Here is a 19,266-nt window from a genome sequence, read left to right as displayed (position 1 = left end):
CACGTGTCTTGTCTGTCTGGGTTCCTGGGCTGACTCGTGACCGCTCTCCTGAGCCGTGGTGATGAGGAGAGAGCAGGAAATAGGAGAGAGGAGGGTTGCAGTCTGCTCTCTGGAAAGTTCTCCCCGAACACGCAGCCCACAGTGAAACACCCCCTCCTCAAAACACATAGATTCCTGAGATTTTTTTCGTCATTTGATGATTTTTGCATCAACATCTGCAAACAACTGCATGGCCATTGAGAGGAGAGTGGATAAATGAGGCGTGGAATAGTAGACGGCAGTAGCCCGAATGACCTTGGAGGTTCGCACATCAGCGTTGGTGATGGATCCCACAAACAGTGGGCCTCCTAGGGTTTGGGTGCTGGAGGGGCACTTGAGATCACTTCTGCTCCAGGTTTGCAGAGGACCTGGAGGGGTAGAATGTGGGGGTGAGGTGTCAGTCCCCCCAGACCCGCCAGCCATCCAGCTTCCTGTTTCCGGCTGGAAAACGGCTGCTTCTGTCCCTCCTGCTTGCCTGTGAGATCCCCAGGGGGTACCCACACAGGTGTGGGGTGTGAGGCCAGGAGGAAAGAGGCAGCTGCTCTGGTGACCCTCAGGCCCCGTACACCCCCTCCTGGTCATCCATCTGTTTTTGCTGATACCTTCTTCCTGGAAGACCATGGGACTGGAGGCTGAAAAAACGCATCCATCCCCAACGGTCAGCCCAGCCTCATGCTGTACCTGTCCAGAGAGATAGGGGGAGCCTTTCTTGGCTCCTGCACTCACCTGCTCCCAGTTTCAGAGCAGCTCCGTTCACACATTGCCCTGAGCCCACTTGCTTGTGTCTGACTTCTGATTAAATCAACTCATCTCTCTTCTGTCCTAAGCGAAGATGGTCAGTGGCCTCAGTTCTAGATCTTTCTTAGGCTGCCGGCCTTTGTATGCCATGGTGTGGGGGGATAGCTGCCCTCTCACACTACAAGATGTGTGTGTGTGTTTCATTGTTTCTTGGGCAGGAGGCCATAACGAGAACCCTGGGTTGGGGTTGTGGGTCAGGGAGGAGGCAGGAGACCCAGGTTCTCCTGTTTGCTCTGCCACAAACTTGGTAGAAATTCTTTTCGTCCTCAGCTTTCTCCTATAAAAATCAGAGAACTCGATGGCCTCTGAGGGTTTGTCTAGCTTCTCTGTGCCACTTTGTAACTGAAGTCCATGGAGGTGTCATGACCTGACCCAGCTGGGACTTGAACCCAGGTCTCTCACCTGCCCCTCCCCCTATTTGGCCCTTTCCCTTGCTTTACTGTAGTAGGTGTCCTTCCACGGAGGACTGTTGTCCCTGCCACTAGACTACCGGTGCTTGGTCAGGAACCCCGTGTTATCCTCCCTGAATCCCTCCAGCCATGGCCTGAGGCCCAGAACATCAGGAGCACTGTCTGCCAATTTCCTACATAAAGACTCCTTTAACTCTTCAGTGGCAAAGGCGGGCTTGGATCTGGGGACTCAAGAACCAGAAGGTTCCAGGAAGGGGTTGAAATTCTTGGATAGGGGACATAAGTGGCTGATAAATGAGAGACCAAAAAAGTAGCTCTCTATTATTTGGTCAGTAGGTATCTGGTGCTGGAATCTTCCCAGAATCTTCCTTTTTTTTTTTTTCTCTCCCCTTTATCACCTTTTCTGGGCCCCCTCTTCCATTCCCTCTGGTCTCATTCTCCTGTCACTCCCAACAGGATTCCAGGGGGCTGCGAATGACTTGTGCTCCCACTTGCCCCTCATCTGCCTCCCTCACCCCACGCTGTCCTTTCATGGCCAGGTTCACGCCCCTGGAGAACAGTGGGTGGGGAGTCGGCCAGACCGTAGGCTGATGGAGCAGGGCTGGGGGCCAGTGGGATGGGGCACCTTGGCACCACGAGCACGAGCTGACCCCCAATCCCACCTTCAGGAAGCAGTTGAACAGTTGGCTTGGGTAAGCGGGGTTAGACAAAATGAATGCAACTGAATTTAAAGAAGAAATCATAAAAGGCTCATATTTGATCATTTCTTGGCAGGTGGAACTGAGACATAGGTTCATTATGGGGGAAGAGCCCCAGGAAGGTGGAGATGGGGTCTGGTTAAAATAAACCTGCCTCAGGGTGCCTGGGTGGCTCAGTTGGTTGAGCGTCCGACTCTTGATTTTGGTTCAGGTCATAATCTCAGGTCATGAAATCGAGCCCCGCATCGGGCTGCACACTAAGCATGGAGCCTGCTTGGGATTCTTTCTTTCCCTCTCCCTCTGCCCCTTCCTCCCCACTTGCTCTCGCTCCCTCCCTCTCTCTCTAAAAAAAAAAAAAAAAAAATTGAAATTAAAATTAAAATTTTAAATACACATATAAACCTGACTCTCTTCCCTGATGTGCCCAGAGGACGAGGCCTTTTTGAGAGCGGTCTCCTGGGTCACAAATTCATGTTGAATGAAACTGTTCCACATACATTTGGCTATCCCCTCAGCCAGCTGGTCAACCTTGAGATGAGTGCTAGGGCTGCCTCTATATCTCTGACCACCCCTGCCTAGGGCTTTGCACACAGTAGTCACTCAGTTAAGACTCCTGAGACTGCACTGAGTTGGCCCAGGCCCAGTCCATGCAGTCAGTCCCTGGTGGGCTCTATTCCTCTCACCACCAATTTTGCTGAACTTTCTGAGGTCGTTGGGATGGTGGAACAGCTCTGCTACCCCACATTCACCCATGGGGGAGAATTTCAGAGGGAACTAAAGGTAGATTGAAACGGGTGGCTGGCTGAGTTGGCATTCCCCCTTAGCCACATGGGCCCAGGAAAGTGGGGGCCAGCAGGAGGATGCTGAGGTTCTGCATTCTGCCCAGGGAGCTCTGTGTGGCAGGTCACAAACCGTGCCCTGAATGAGTAGCCCAGGTGCAGGCACCATTTGGGGGTTAGCCATGCACTGGCATTATATATTTTGTTATTTCAACTAATGTAAGGAGAAGGGGAAGGGAAAAACCCTTGCCCTCTCTGAGCCCTTTCAGAGATACAAAGTGGGGATAACCTAGGGCAGGCTGAGTCCCATGAGATAAGAGGAAGGGGCTCAGAGGAAATTGGGCTATCTACCTGCCCACAATTGGGATTCAGCCGTATTGGGGAGTATTTGGTGTCCTGGCAGCCTCTTTCCAAGAGAGCTCATCCATCACCTAGTCACTTAGGAAGTTGTAGTCGTTTCCAGCTTTTCACTGTAGTAGGGGAATCATTGTGGAGATGATTTACAGGAAAGTAGCTGATAGGAAAGAGTGTAACCTGGTGCATTTAGAAAATGTCTCAAGGTGCCAGCATGGGATTTAGCATTCAGGGAAGAAAGCCAAAGGCATATGGAAGGTTGTATGAGGTCAGGAGCTAGCAGCTCTTCTCTGTCTGCACAGAAGTGCCACGGGAAGAAAATTAATGTGCACAACAACAGCAGAGCGTCTGATTAGTCCTGATTAGTCCTCCCTGACTGAAGAACTTGTTGGCCTGCAGCGTTGGCTGTTGAGCAAGGCAATGAAATCTTCACTGGGAGCCTGATGGGCACACTTCCTTATCGGGCAGTTTCATGCAGAGCCCTAGGAAAGTTGGGGGTGTGTTAGAAGTGATGTCTTTGAGTCCTGGCCAATGGCCTGGGATCCCACATTACCTGAAATGATGAGAGAAGGGCACTCCCCTGTGCCATCATGATATCCACTAACAAATGAAGCCTCAGGAAGGAGTGAAAAGAGTCTTGTGCCAAGGGTCCAGAGAACCAGATGTTGGTCCAGGTGTGGCACACATTCCAGTGCCTCTTCCGCAAAATGATAGATTTCTCTGAACCTCTTTGGAAATCTCTTTCATTGTTTCTGGGTCTCCAGAAATGACCAGTTGGATCCAGATAACTGCTAAAAGTAGCAGCAAGTCTGGATTTGTCTGATTTCTCCACTGTTCCCTTACCCTCCCTAATACCTGTGTTGACCTGCAGCTGGGTTCATTCTAGACGCCAACATTGACTTAGACCCAAGAGATGGCAGGTGGTAGGCAGAGGTGAGCCTCAAATACATGGCTTACCTCTGACCCATAGGAAAGGGTAAAAGGAGTTTTCTGCCAGTCATCTTGTTGCCCTCCAGTAATTATAGTATTTGGTTCAGTGCCAGTTAAACTCATTAATACAAATGATATCTTAGTAGAAATACCATGGCACTTCTATTCAGTCAGTATTTATTGAGTATCTGCTGTGAGCTTGGCAGACACAGATGAGCTGGAGCCTTTGGGCTCATTACCTGTTTGTGGAGTAGAGGCCACTTAACATGGAAGATATACAAGGCACCCAGTTAAGTCCCCCAAAGATATCTCCTGACCACAGATACTGTGGGCATTCCAAAGAGTGGTCCTTTTCGTCTCTGTGGGTAGAGAGATGCCTTGTAGAATATGAGACCTGATCTGTGCTCTCAGGAATGGTTAGGACGCTTGACCAGACAGAAGGGAAGAGAGAAGAGGGTGAAAAGAGAAGAAATGGCGTTCACAAGGCTTGAAGTTGGGTGCAATATTGGGATGTTAGGGCAGCAGGAGAGCGTACACCTGGAGTGGGTGGTTTGTGTTGGGGTGACAGGAGTGGTGGGAATGAGGGTGGTAGATGCGGCGCTGTCTGTGCACTCAGCTGAGATGCTGGAACTGCTGTCCAATCCCACCCCTGCTTATGTACCTTGTATATCTTCTGTTGTCTCCGGTGTTCCATCCAGGTAAAGTCTGTCCCCTTGTATCAGTCAGGATAGCCTAGGTCATGCTGCAGCAACAAACAGCCTTGAATCTCGGTAACCGTTAACAACCCATCCAGGACCTAGCTTGATGGAGTAATTGCCATTCTCAGCAGTCACCAGGATAGAGGGAGAAGGACCACTGGAGGGTCTTGCATTGGCAAGTTAACACTCCAACCCAGATATAATACACATTACTTCCCCTCTTAGCTTGTTGCCTAGAACCGGTCACATGGCTCCACCCAATCATAAGCACCCTACAAAGTATAATCCTACTATGTGCCTGGAATTCAGGAAGCTAGAACTATTTGGTGACTGGCTAGAATAACTCTCACATGCGCCACCTCTAGTAGAAGCTCCCCAGGAGCTGGGGCTGACCTCTTCCTCCCACATCAGATCCAGAGCCCCTAAAACATCATGGGCTCTCAGGATGACCAGGAGCTCAGAGGTCACCTGATCCAACCCCCCACCCGGCAGCGCAGGAGCCCCCTCATATGGCTGTTGAGATGCTGGACATTTCCAGTAATGGGGAGCTCACTCCTTCAAAAGGCATCTCAGAACATTGTTAGGCAGCTCCATTGATTAGAACGTGTTTCTCTGATTTAGCCCCAAACCACCTTCTCCAAGCTCCAGCTGATAGTTTTAGTTTTACCTCCTTTGTCCCCGGCTGTTTAGTCTCGCCCACAGCAGTCCAGCATGGCAAGTCTGTGTTTTAAGCTAAATATCCTCATTCCTGCAGCTGTTGCCCGTTGTCACGGTTAAGTTGGTTCATTCCTCTGATTATTTATTGGTTTTTTCACACATTGATCTAATCATCACGTCATCATGGAGGGCAGCTTGCAGGGAAGCAGCATGGTGAAGGTGATGGGCTCAGTCTCTGTTTACATAGAGGTTAGAGAGGAGAAGACAGACACTTACACTGCAGTGCTGAGATGTCTGGGACATGACCTGATGGTTCTTAGGTCCTGTCCCATCCTACAGACTATCATTCCTCCTAATAAGCCTCCCCAAACTGAACACGGTCCTGTTGGCATGATCTGATTCTGCAGACTCTGGTTCGGCCAGCATGTGAGCTTCTATTTTCCAGAAGATACCACCTATCCTTGTCCTCAAGGTAACTTCTGGCTCCAGCTCACCTGAAGAAACCAGGCTACAACATTTAAAACAGTAGCGATGGTTGACTTGTAGGGAAACAGCAGCCACCCATTGAGCCCCTGCAGTCAGTAGTATGAGCCATGTGGCATGGACTCTGTCCTCAGAGAACCTGGAGTCTGCTTAGAGAAATAAGACTTTCTCTAGTGGGAAAGCAACAGTCCAGAGCAGCATGGGAATACAGGCAGGAATGGGTCTGGTGTCTGCGGGGGACCTTGCAGCGGGCAGAGGAGGTCAGATGCGCAGGCACAAGGGAGGAGGCGCCATGCTGTCATGGTAACAGCACTGGACTGAGAGCAAGGAGACATGAGTTCTAGCCTCTGTACCTCTGACTTACTCTACGATCATGGTGAGACACATCATCTTGCAGTAGCCCGTTTCCCTCTGAAAAACGAGATGATCTAGACTTAAGGCCATCCAAATATTTTGTTAAAAATATGGACCTAGATTTCTGCTTTGGGAAGATGGAGTAGATGTTCTTTTTTATATTCCTTCTGCTAAGGGCAACTAAAATCCTGGACATTCTGTGTAAAACAAACATAAGATTCTGAAAGGTGGAGATAAGAAGGCAGACCAGCTAGGGTTTGGGGGACCCAAGCAAGGACACAGTCATGACTTCCCTGGGTTTCCTTTTTACAGGTTTGAGTACAGGTTTTTGTGTGAACATAAGTTTTCATTTCTCTGGGATAAACACCCGGGAGTAAAACTGGAAAGTAAAACACCTGGGAGTAAAAACATCCCAGACTTGGGGCCAAAGAAGGAGGTAACCAGGAAATGGCAGTGGACACAGATTTTTAAAGTCCCAATAAAAGTCTGGTCTCTCTAAGCAAAGGTCCAGGCAGAGGGCAACCTATCAAGATAGAAAAGTTTTAGACAATAACTGCTCTACTCCAGCCAAGTAGCACAGAACAAAGTGTGGCCCCACCCTCACCCACACCAGCAAAGACCCACTGGGAGTCTAGACTGCCACTCTCAGAGTGTTGTAATGAGCCCTCCCACCCCTACTGGGGTGGTTATCAGAAAAGGCCAGGCAGGAAGCTGAGACTTTCATCCCTGCCAGCTCATAAGTAGGACCCCTAGCACCCCATGGTATTATTGGAGACCGTGTGGGGGCCTGGACTTCCACCCCCACTCAGCAGTTTTGAGGCACCCCTTCTCTCCCTGGTGGGTTGTGTCAGAGGAAATTTTAATAGAAAGTTGGGACTTCCACTGTTGCCCAGTGGTAATGAGGCCACCCCCCACGGCAGGGTCACTGGGGACTCTGTGGAATCCTAAAACTCCCACCTAGAATTCCCACCTCCTAGTCATGAAAAGTGTACCCCTGGACTTCTGCCTCCACTGGAAGTACTGAGGCTGTGCCCCCCGCCTTTCCCTGCCAGAGTGTTATTACAAAAAGCCAGTTAAAACAGAAGACTTAAATACAATTCAGGGTCTCATAACATAACATGGAAGTGTCCTTACTGCAATAAAAAAATCATTTGTCTTACTAAGAACCAGAAATATTTCAAACTAAATGGAGAAAAGACAATCAGTAGATGTCAACACTGAGATGAGAAATTAGACTTTATCAACATTAAAAACTTTGCTCTGGGAAAACCCCTGTTCAGAGGATGAAGAGACAAATTACAGAGAGGGAGAAAATTTTGCAAAACATGTATCTGACAAATGGACTAGTATCCAGAATATATAAAGAACTCCCCAAACTCAGCATGTAAAACAATGCAATTAAAAAATGGACAAAAGATATGAAGAGACATTTTTCCCTGAAGAGAAAGGATGTACAGATGGTAAATAAGCACACAAAAAGATGTGCAACATCATTAGCTGTAGGGGAAATGCAAATTAAAGCCACAATGAGAGATTTCACACCTATCAAAATAGCTAATTAAAAAAAAATAGTGACAACACTGAATGCTGGTGAAGATACAGAGAAATTGGATCACTCATACATAGCTGGTAGGAGTGTAAAGTGGTACAGCCATTCTGGAAGACAATTTGGCAGTTTCTTAAAAAACTGAACCTGCAAATACCATACGATCCAGCAGTTTTACTCCCGGGTGTTTATCCCAGAGAAATGAAAACTTATGTTCACACAAAAACCTGTACTCAAATGTTTATAGCAGCTTTATTCATAATAGCCCCAAACTGGAAACAACCCAGCTGTCCTTCAACAGGTGAACAGTTAAAACAAGCGGTGGCAATCAGCAGTAAAAAGGAATCAGCTAGTGACACATGCCATAACCTGGGTATTATGCCGAGTAAAAAAAAGCCAATCCCCCAAAGTTGCATACTCTGATTCCATATATATAACATTCTTGAAATGGCAAGATGATAGAAATGGGGAATAGGTTAGCTGTTCCAGGGATTAGGGAAGGGAGGGGCAGAATGAAACGGTTTTGGCACAAAAGGGCAACAGGTGGGAGCCTTGTGCTGATGGAAATGTTCTGCATCTTGACTGTATCAATGTCAATATCCTGGTTTTACTATTGAGCTATACTTTTACAAGTTTCCCCATGGGGGAAACTGAGTGAAGGGTACAGGGGATCCCTGGGTTATTTCTTACAGCTAGATGTGAATCTACAATTACCTAAAATAAAAGTTAATTTTTTTAAAGAACAGAACCTTTCGTTTCTTTAGAATCTTTCAGCGAAATCCCATAAGGAAAACAAAAGGGGCAAAACTGCTTGGTGAGGCGGGGGAAGGAGGAGCCCACCTGCTGTCTCTCCCACTTCATCTACTTCATTGCTCTGGGAGCACCTCTGTAGAAGCCCCGGGTCACCCCTTGGACCCAATGATCTCTCAATTCCTTTCCTCCCTCGCCTTCTATGGTTCTGAGTCTGGGGCTGGCAGTAGGGAGTATCGCTGGGGCCTGGGGAGCTTCAAGAAGGCTTAGTGAGGAGCCTTGGAGGATGGGATCCTTTCTCTGCAGAGGGGCATGGGCAGCGTGGACAACTGGGGACAAGTGAATGGCCCCCATTATTTCAGCAGATGCTGAATAGGAAGCCAGCCAGAAGGGGCCTGTGGTGTGGCCCAGTCCAGGACAGTTTCAAATAACATGGCCATTTAAATCCGAAAGCACAAACTTAGTTAGCCAAAGAGAGTGGGCAGAAAGGATTGAATTCAAAGAAATATACTTGGTCACAGGCTTCAGTCATTATCTCCCACATTTCCCTTTGGGTTTTAATTCAAAGACAGTGGGGTCTAGTAGAGAAGGAAGGGACAGAATGAATGGATAGACAAGAAAGTTCCAGAATGAAAGGAATGGCCTTTCCTGCTCCTGAACTCAGCTCTGGTGCCATCCAAGAGGCCCTCTGTGCTGGTTGTTCTGCCATTCTCCTGCCCCAAAGATCCTTCTATTGTAGGGGCATTAAAATATTGGGGGGGCGGAATCTATCATTGTCTCCCACCAGCATGTGGGATGCTGTCCTTGGTGCTGAACACAAACATGCACATACATGCACACGCACTCACACACACGCGGAATTACTAGGACAGGACTGTTTTTCAAATTCTGGTTTAATTAGAGCCTAAGAGGAGTTTCAGACCTGGCCTGTAGGAAGCCCCTGTTTGGGCCTGGGAGATGCCTTCAGGGGCCTTTGGTCTCAGTGTCTCATATGGTCCACCTGCTCTCCCCACCCCAACCCACCCCAACTGGGAGTCACTGGTCCAGTCCAAAGACTCATCGTGCAGAGGGAACAGCACAGGTCTGAGTGACTCTCCTGAGCCCTCCAGGATGCAGCTTGCAGGCCTGGAATCCTGCTTTCCCCACTTTTAATCCAAACCATGTTGCTACTCGAAGGAAGTTTTCCTGGAGTCTTGGAGCACCTCTGTTCTCTCCCCCAAAACCAGCCACAGGGTTGGCAGGTATCATGTCATGTGGTGCTTGACCACATGCCATCTTCCATTGTTCTCTTTGTTTCTGTGATTCCTGGTGGGGTGGTGAGACCTTCGAGGGCAGGGATGATAGCCTCAGGACTAGCACTGTGCTAGTCCACTTCTGTGGGTGATAGATCGGGGCTGAGGCAGGGGAGTTGGGGTGGGGTCTTTTGAGAGGAAGGAGAGAAGTTTCGTCTGTGTCTAAAGGGATGGCCCTCCCAGTCAGCTACGCTGGGAACCTGTGTCCTTGAAGTGAGAGAACCCACATGAGGGTCAGGCTTGCTGTTGGCCCTCATGATGGGCAGAATCTGTAGAGAACATTCTACACTGAGAAGGGAAATGGACTGGGATAATGAGCCCTCTGAGGAGCAGGGGCTCTACTGCCCTTTGCTTTCTGGTGTCCAGCACCGGGCTGTGTATACACAGCTGCTCCCCTACTGGACTTTCAGTTGTGGGAGGCCAGGACCAAAGGCTGGCCACCCCTGCCTCAGTGGCCCCTGGCACAGTGGACAAATAGCAGACATACTGGGGAAGTCCAGACCAACATGCCCCAGCTTCCTCTAGCTGGAACTTCACTGTGACCCTCCCAGGAATGGGGGCAGTCCTCCTGCTGCTGGATGTCCGATTCAGTCAAGTTCTGCTTAGTCTCTAAACCCTCGTAGCCTGGAATTGTCCACACCTATATACCCACACACATGCACATGCACGAGCAAAAACCACTCCACAGTTGTATACTAATACAGCAAAGACGGCGGCACAGAGGAGGGTTTATTTTCCTACTGCTCCTGACTTAGCATGTTTTTCTAGCGTGCAGTGTACTCCCACCTGGTTTCATTCACCCAGGCACAGAGCCCCCGCCCCCTGCCATCTTTATCCAGCCCAGCTCACACCCCCAGATGCCCTCTTCACTTCACTGCAGGCGGTTTACTCCCTCCGCCCACGCTACCTTCCCAGACGTGGGCAGAGATAACTTGGAGAACCCAGCTGTCTTGGGCGGGGGGGGATGGATACCTTACTGCATTAGAGCAATCCGCGCTGGGGTCATGGTTTATTTGGGTGATGGCACTGCACGGTGCCACGGTTAAGAGCGTAAACTCTGGGCCACCCTGTCTACATTCCCATCCTAGGAACTAGCTCTCTGAACACAGGTAGGTTCTGAGCCTGTTTTCTCATCAGTGAAATGGGGCTTCCTAAGGTTGTAACCAGTGTGAAGTGCTCAGAGGGTGGCCAGCATTTGGCAAGTGCTGCCTCAGCGCCTTTGCTCTTGTCATCGCCCGGAGTCCAGCCCCCCACCTCCGAGCTGGGGGTAGCCGTGCACACCTGCGGGGCCCTCAGAGGCGGCTCCAGTCTCCCTGCCCGCAGGCAGGCTGTTTCCTTTTCTTCTCCACGTGGTGTAAAGTGCTCATTATCTCTTTGTGCTCTGGCCTGAGAGCAGCATGGTTCACGTTGGCATGAGGCCCCCTAATTGCCAGGGAAAGGGGCTGTTGTGAAGGATTCGGCAGCGTTTAAGTGCTAAACACCATCCACTGAAAAGGGTGGTTGCTCCTGATGAGGCTTCTCAGAACCTCGGCCTTGCAGCAACCTGGGAGGCAGGGGCCAGCCGACCCCCGGGTGGGCCAGGGATGGGGCTCAGAGAAAAACTGCAGCCACAGGAATGGCAAACTGGAGGATGTTCTTGAGGAAGCCAGTGCAGTTTTGTGGGGGGCTCTCAATGCCCGGATACCCGAATCCTTGCTAAAAAGTTTTTAATGAATAAAGCTGGGTCCCGTGGCTAGGATGAGGGGTGAGTGGGCAGAGGGATGCAACAAAAAAAGTGAAGCCAGGGTTCCCAATTGAGGGGATGCAGAATCACTGGGGAAGAGGGTTAGAAGACTGTTTCCCAAAGTAGGTTCTGTGGAACCCTGGTCCTGCCCCTCCCACCCTCCCACCGCCAAAAAATGCTCTGTGGAATAAAGAGGAAGGATGGGGTGGGTTTTTGGCCAAAGGAGTTTGGGGAATACTGCATACTATACTGCCACCTCTTGAAGAGTCAATCTCCATCCAAGGCCAATAAAGGCACTGAGAAGTTTTGCAATAAAGTAATTTATTTAACAATCTTTTACCCGGTGTATCCCAAACATTTGATGAAGGAACCTTTTTTTGTGTGTCCCCCACAAAACCCTTCTAACATCCAGTGTTTCTGAAAGTGTGTTTCGTGGACCACCCCAGCTGCACTAAATTTAACCTAGCAATGCCCCTCTCTCCACATGATTCTGATGCATATTGACATCTGAGAGCCAGTGGATTAGTGTTTCTAGAACACCACTGGGAAGCTCTGCAGCCGAAGAGTTAGGAAGCGCTGGACGTGCTGTGGGTTCCTGGGGCACAAGCTTCGAGGACACGGCAGAGGGGCAGAGAGGAGGGGTCTTGAGCTGGTTCCTGTCAGAAACAAAGACTGGGGGCAGGGAGGACATTTGTTTCTCTGAGTCCAGGAAGAGCACAGTGGTCCAAAGAGGAATATAATCCCATATCTTGGGCATCACAGTGTGGCCTCAGAGCCCTTGACGTTAACACCACGCATTACTTGTGTGCCAGGAAAGCCGACGCTTGAGAGCGCAGGGGGCGCCTGGGAACAAGCCAAGTCCTGGTCACCCTCTGCTCTGTCCTCTGCTTGTCCTTGCTTCTCACGTGGCTCCTCAGTGTGAGCACGGGTGGTTTGGAGAGTGAGGTGGGTGTGGCTCCAGGTGTGAGGTTCCAGAAATCAGATGGCCGTCTGCCTGTCTGTGGGTCTGTCTGTCTGTCTGCAGGATCCTGCCTCTTTGTAACTTACAACCTACTTGGGCTCATGGATGAACCTCTCTGCAATCATAAGAGGGTTTGTGAAACAGGTGGTGTGTATATTGGGGGTTGCAAGGTTTGAGGATCGGAGTCCAGAACTCAAGAAAGGGGGAATATCCAGACACTTCAAGGACTTAGACAGGATCTGAAGCCCCATGGCGAGGTGGCCTCATGGTCAGCTTGGATGCTGCCAGCACAGGGCTGGGGCGCTGGGGATGGGCGTGTGAAGCTCTTGGTTCCTGGTGGTCCAGTTTCACTGTGGCACTCAGTCACTCTGCCAAGTAAGGCCTGGTCCCTCTGGGCAGTGCCCAGGCCACCACCTCTGCATTGACAAGGGACAGCAAAGGAAGGCTCAGCAGGTGAGGTTCTTCCCTCTCTGGGCTGAGATTTGATGGAGATTGATTTTGCTTCCAAGTGCCAGGCAGTGTCTCCAGCCCCTGTTGAGAAACGGTTGCATGCAGTGATTATATGCCTGTCACATTGCATTACAAGAAGCTCTGAGGAAACATCCAGATTCTTGTTATATGCTGCAGTTATTGCGTCAAGTAGAGCGACAATAAATAGGTCAGCCCCTGTGACCCAGACTTTCATTGTGAGCTTCTCCAGACTTGCCCTCTCACCTGTTAATGGGGCTACCTTCTGTCCCATTCAGCAAAGACCGGCCGAACCTCTGGCCCACAGCCCTCGGCACCTCCAGCTCAGTGGCCTGAGGGCCTTCCTTCTTGCCCAGGGCCATCACCTCCTCCGGGGCTGCTGAGTGACACAGGTCCGGGGTCCCGTCCACGTTATTCTTTTCCTGGCTGTGACCTTCCCATCCCTTCATCATAGTCATTCTCTCTGCTGCCCACATGCCTCGCTCTTCAGTGGCCTTGAATCCTAGGCTGGTAAATTGATCTTGACTTCCCAATCTGTGAATCAATCGTTCAGACTCAAAAGCAGCAGGGTGGAGTCCATTTAATTGGTTGGCAGGCATTGGAGGCAAACCTACTGTGTGCCTAGCTTGGCCACTGTGGAGGCCCAAGAAGAGAAGGTAGCTGTAGTCAAGGGGCTTACAAGTCTGGCTCCAGGTGTGAGGCTGGGCTCATGGATGGACCTTGAGGACATTATGCTAAGTGAAGTCAGCTAGTCACAAAAAGACAAATCCTGTATGATTCCACTCGGGTGAGGTATCAGAGTGGTGCAAATCATGGAGACAGAAAGTAGGAAGGTGGGGGCTGGGGAAGGGGGAGGGGAAATGGGGAGCTAGCATCCAGTGGGATTGGAGGTCCAGTTTTACAGGGTGAGTGCTGGAGAAGGATGATGATGAGGGCTGCACAACCATGTGAACGTACTTAATGCCGCTGAACCATATACTTAGAAATGGTTAGGATGGTAAATTTTATGTTGTGTGCACTTTGCCGCAAGAAAACAATTTGGGAAAAAAACCTGGAAGATTTAACTTTTTATTTATTTATTTATTTATTTATTTGAGAGAGAGAGAGCGCAAGTCGGGGGAAGGGCAGAGGGAGAGGGAGAGAGAGAATCTCCAGCAGACTCCCGGGTGAGTGTGGAGCCTGACACGGGGCTCCCTGACATCATGACCTGAGCCAAAATCACAAGTCAGATGCTTAGCCAACTGAGCCACCCAGTCACCCCAATATTTAACATTCTTATAAGGGAACCATGACAAGCAATGGTCCCCTTAGGCTGAATTTGTAAGTGCCAGAGTTAGTTGGGTATTTAAAGCATAGGGGATCAGGGAAAGAGACTTCGTGTGCTACTCTGAAGGACGGTGAACTTCACTCTGGGTGAGGTCTCAGACATGTACTTCGGAAGCAGAATTTATTTGTTTCTTTGATTTTGTTGTTGTTTTTTGACCTTTGCATCTGAAATGCTCTACTACCCATGAGGGCTGGCTAGGTCAAGAGTGCGTGTGACTCTTGATCTCAGGGTTGTGAGTTCAAGCCCCATGTTAGGCATGCAGCCTACTTAAAAAATTGTGAAATGCTCATGGATTATTGCATTTGAGGCCGGACCAGCTAACATCTCAGGAGGCCTGGGGGCTGTCTCCTTGTGGGGGTTGATTGTGAGTCTCTCTAGCCATGTGCAATTTCAAAATTGCATTTGAAGCAAGCCAGGCACCAGGAGTTGGGATGGGGAGGATGATGAAGCAACTCAAGAAGGGAGGGAGAGGGGGTGATCTGGAATATTAGCAGTCAGCTAATTTGAGGACTATAAATCATGCCATGATTGATTAGTGATGTCTGCCCCTGGTGGGAGAGGGCTTGGCATCAGTGTGCGTGCCAGAAGAAACCCATCTGTAACACACAGCATTGCACTCTCAGAGACCGCTTTACTTAAATACAAAGAATCTCAAGTCCAGACTTCACTGAGGTCACAAGGCAAGGTCACTGTGGCAAGAGGAAAACACAAGCTTGAGGAAGACAGTGGAAATTCATTGAAGTGGAAGTCAGTTCGGCAGACACTTCTCAGGCAGTGAGCAAAGAGCCCTGGGGGACCAGGGAGGTGCCTGCCAGCCAGGGTCTCTGATCTAGTGCAGGGGAGGGATCGCTGGATGGAGTGATGGAGTGAGAACTGCCACAGGTGGGCTCTGCTGCCACACGTCACCTGCTTGGGTGGTAAGTTCAGGACAGAGCAAGGTGACTGCAGTTTGGGAGGTGAGATGAGCTTCCTGGAGGAGCCAAGCTTTGAAGGAGAAGGGCAGGCGAGGAGCAGGTTGAGTTGGTAAGACCCTGTCAGTAATGAAAGGGATTGCGGGAACGTGGGACGGGACAGGTGTGGGTAGGAAGCACCCAGTGCACAGAGCTGCCATCTGGCACCATATGGAGAGGCCTACGGCCCTAAGTAAACGTGGTTGATTCACAGGAGGATTGTGGCACAGTGGGAGGAGAAGGAGCTCTCAGGGCACGGGGGGAGGAGAAAGTTTTCACTTAGAACCTAGGGCTTCTGGCTGGTGGTGCCACTGGGAGGGGCCAGTCCCCATTTTACTGATAAGGTCTGAGGTCACACACCACTCCCCTTTGTTCCCTCAGCCCCCCCATTGACGGCCCTCCCTTTTCCCTACACCCCCTCATTGTCTCCTGCCGGTGTCTGTGAGGGGCCGAGCGCTTGGGCCCCTCTGCTGGGAAGCTGCGCTACTCAACCTTTCCACTGGCCAGTGTGTTCCTTTTTCTTCAGATTCATTAAAGGCTGAAATGCACCTGCAAACTCCTCAATCTCCCTGGAAGCTAGGTTGGTTTCCACGTGAGGGGCTGGTGAGTCGGGCGTGCTGAGTATGATGCAGTAAGGGAGGAGAGTGTGCTCACCAGCTCTGACCAACGTGAAGAAAATGAAGAGAATCAAAAACAAAACCAAATCCCCACATCGTGGGCCTTCTCTGTCAAGGTGCTGGTATCTCCGTTTGCTGGGAGAAGCACAGGGCTGGGGTCACTGAGCCTGCTCCAGGTTCATTTCTTATCCACTGGGGCTTTGTTCAGCAGGCTCTGGGGTGATGTTGGCTGTGGTCTGCAGGGGAGTGGCCACCAAGGAAGATAGCAGATGGGGCTTTTCAGGGGCTGGCTCCTGGGGAGGTGGATGTTGGGAGTCAGAGACCAGCCCAAGTCGGCCTGGGTCTGGGCTTGTCTGCCCAGGCTGCTTTGTTTGTAGGATTTGGGAGACCCTAGCCCTCAGGTGTTTGTGTGACTATGAGGACAGGAGAAGGTCATGGGGTTGGGGCAGGGGCAAATGCTGACTGCGGGAGAAAGGGACACAACTGACCACCCTCACAAAGGGAGTTTGTAGAGAGATGGATGGTTGATCGCCATATTATTTTGCTAGAGCTGCTTGATTTCACACTTCTGACCCCCAAACTGGGTCAACCTAGTGAAAGGTATTGTCATCCCACAGTTCTGGAGTCCAGAAATCTGAAATCAGGATGTTGGAAGAGCCATGTATCTCTGTGAAGGCACCAAGGAAGGATCTGGTCCAGGTCTCTCTCCCAGCTCCCAGTAGATCCTTGGCTTGTGGCAGCATGCCTCCGATTTCCCCATGGCATCCTCCCTCTGTGCGTGTCTGTCTCTGTGTCCAAATTTCCTCTTTTTATGAGAACAGTCATATTGCATTAGGGCCCACACATATGACCTCATCTTAACTAATTCCATCTGCAACCACCCTATTCCCAAATAGAGTCACATTCTGAGTACTGGGGGTTAGAACTTCAACATATGCATTGGAGGGGGCCACCGTGCAAACCCAACAATCACTGAGGAATACTTGTGGGGCTCCTAGGAAGTCCTGGCCGGGACAGAGTGGAGACAATTGGAGACCACCAACTCACCCAGGGCTTGGGGCTCCTGGACACTCCCCAGGCTGCTGTGCTCCATAGAGGCCCTGAAGTTACCTAGAACATCCTGTTGTGTCCTGCCCTTTCCACACTCCGTCCCCTTTGCCAGGATGACCCTGTCCCTGCTTTTCCCTCTGCTTGCCTGACCCTCCTGAATACTTGCAACCTCTGCTCACGGAAAGTCCCCAGGAAAGTTGTGGCCCCTTGAATCAGTGTATGTATCACACTGTCTTGTAATTATTTACTACATTTGTGTCATCATACACCATTCTTTGCAGGTAGGGCCTGTGACTTTTCTACTTCTGTGTCTTCAGTGTCTGGCCAGGCCTAGGCCTAGGGATAGGTCTCAAAAGAAGATTGTCCAGTGTAGGAGCTAAAGGACCTGAGACATGGCAGGTTTGGGGAGAGATCAGTCATAAAGACAGGGAATACTACCAAGAATCTAACCAGGAGGTCCTAACACACATGGAAAATAGTGCACATATCATGTGCGTACAGGTCAGTGGGTTTTCACAAGCTGAACACATTTTGTAACCAGCACCCAGATCAAGAAACAGAACGTTACCAGCCCCCACCCCGTACCCCCTCTGGGGTCCCCTTCCAGGTACTATCTGAATTCTGTCTCCACAGGTTAGTTTGCCTGTTCTTGAACTTTATATAAATCGAATCATAGAATTGGCACTTTTTTGTGTCTGGGTTCTTTTGTTCTACTTTGTGTTTGGGGGAATTTACTTATGCTATTGTATGTTGTTTTAATTTGTTCGTTCTCCCGGCTGGGTAAAATTCCAGTATGTGAATTATACCACAGTTTATGTGTCTGGTCAACTGCTGGTAAGCATTTAGGTGGTTTCCAGTGTGGATGTGTTATGCAGAGTCCTGCTCTGCACCTCTGTGCTTCATACTGTTAGTGAACATTTGGGCACGTTTCAGTTGTGTTTGTACCTGGGCGTGACTTCTGGGTCATAAGGCATGCACACGCCCAGGTGTACCAGAGGTGGAAGTGTTGTTTGTAAAGAGTGTGATGATGAAAGTGGCCTGTAGGGGTAACGAGGGATGGATGACATCAAGAGTGAAGGCACGTTGCTGGACAACTTGGGGAGATTGTCAGCCAAAGGGCAGAGAAGCCATATTATAGAAACCGGATGGAATAAAGTGCTTTCTGTCTACGGGATGTATCATGTAGGAAATACTGGGGGACAAAGACTGGAGCGGGTTGACTTAGAGAAGTTAATCACTGGTGTAGCCTTGGTCAATGGGGGCTTCTCAGTGCTGCCTGATTTTGTGAAATGGGGGCTTAACTCCAGAGGAAGCCAGCCCCTCCACACGGACCTGCCACTGTGTCTGGCTTTGCAGAGCCTCTGTGCCTGGGAAGAAGCCACTGTTATCAGGCTGCAGCTCAATAGCGTGGCAGCTTTGAGGACAGAGCCATGAGCTGGGGGCAGCAGAGACCCAGGCTATTTCTGTACTGACCATACAGGTGTCAGATACCATTGAAGGGGGGGGCTGGTGCCTGGGGGGATGCCAGGGGTCCTTGTGACTCTTACTGGGGGCACCAGCCAGGATGCCCACTCCAGTGGCTCTCTCCAGCCCACAGCCTGCCCAGAATGACCACCCAAGGGGGGAGACCGCTGCAGCCCTCTCTGGGAATGGGCCTTTGCCCACTTCTTCTCGGTGTCCTGACCTAGCAAATAATGCCACCCTTCTCATCCCCTGTTTCTTCCAGAATGGCAGCAAAGACAACTCTCTGGACATGCTGGGCACCGATATCTGGGCTGCCAACACCTTTGATTCCTTCAGGTAAGCTCCTCTTCCTCTTGTCTGTGCCATATGCCTCTGGCCGGAATGCCAGCTTCTTGTCCTTATAGAAGCCCCGTGGGGTCTTTAGAGGTTGAGTAAATGGTGAGTGTTCACTGATCAAGAAGTGGAGAGAAACAAAGAGAGGGTGAAGTAGAAAGGATGAGACTGCTGAGGAAGGAGGTCAGAGAGAGAAAGAGAGGAGATGGAAGGAAGGAAAATGAGGGGAGAGCATCCAAAGGAAAGAGAGAAAGAGAAGGAAGAGGTTGAGAGAGGGTTAAGGGGAAAGAGAAGACATGCTAACAGTCCAACTACAGGGAAGAGGGAGAGAAGGCAGAGGAGTGGACTGGTGATTGGAAGAGCAAAGGACAATGGCACGTGGCACACACCAGGCAGCCTACGTTAGAGCCAGGGACAGATGGCTGTGACTGCAGATAACTGCTCCCCCCCGCCGCTCCCGGGGTCATAGGCATTGGTGGCGATGGCTGCAGGGAGGTCTGGAGAAAAGAAGGGTTGTCAGTGGTTCAGATTCTAGAATGTTCCTGATGGGCATTGGGGGCGATGGCTGCAGGGAGGTCTGGAGGA

General features: G+C 50.3%; 1 protein-coding gene across 8 annotated transcripts in view; it reads left to right on the top strand.

The window, feature by feature from the left end:
• CTIF (cap binding complex dependent translation initiation factor) overlaps positions 1-19,266 on the top strand; it is a 290,106-nt gene that overhangs the window by 89,391 nt on the left and 181,449 nt on the right. For all 8 annotated transcript variants that reach the window (XM_034995952.1, XM_034995950.1, XM_034995949.1 and 5 more), the window contains one exon: positions 18,611-18,684. In XM_034995952.1, coding sequence (XP_034851843.1) covers positions 18,611-18,684 — 74 coding nt within the window. The remainder of the gene's footprint in view (positions 1-18,610; positions 18,685-19,266) is intronic.

Source organism: Mirounga leonina, unplaced genomic scaffold, assembly GCF_011800145.1.
Source record: "Mirounga leonina isolate KUSES-001 unplaced genomic scaffold, KU_Mleo_1.0 Mir_93, whole genome shotgun sequence".
Lineage (NCBI taxonomy): Eukaryota > Metazoa > Chordata > Mammalia > Carnivora > Phocidae > Mirounga > Mirounga leonina.
This window is presented reverse-complemented; position numbering and strand designations above follow the sequence as displayed.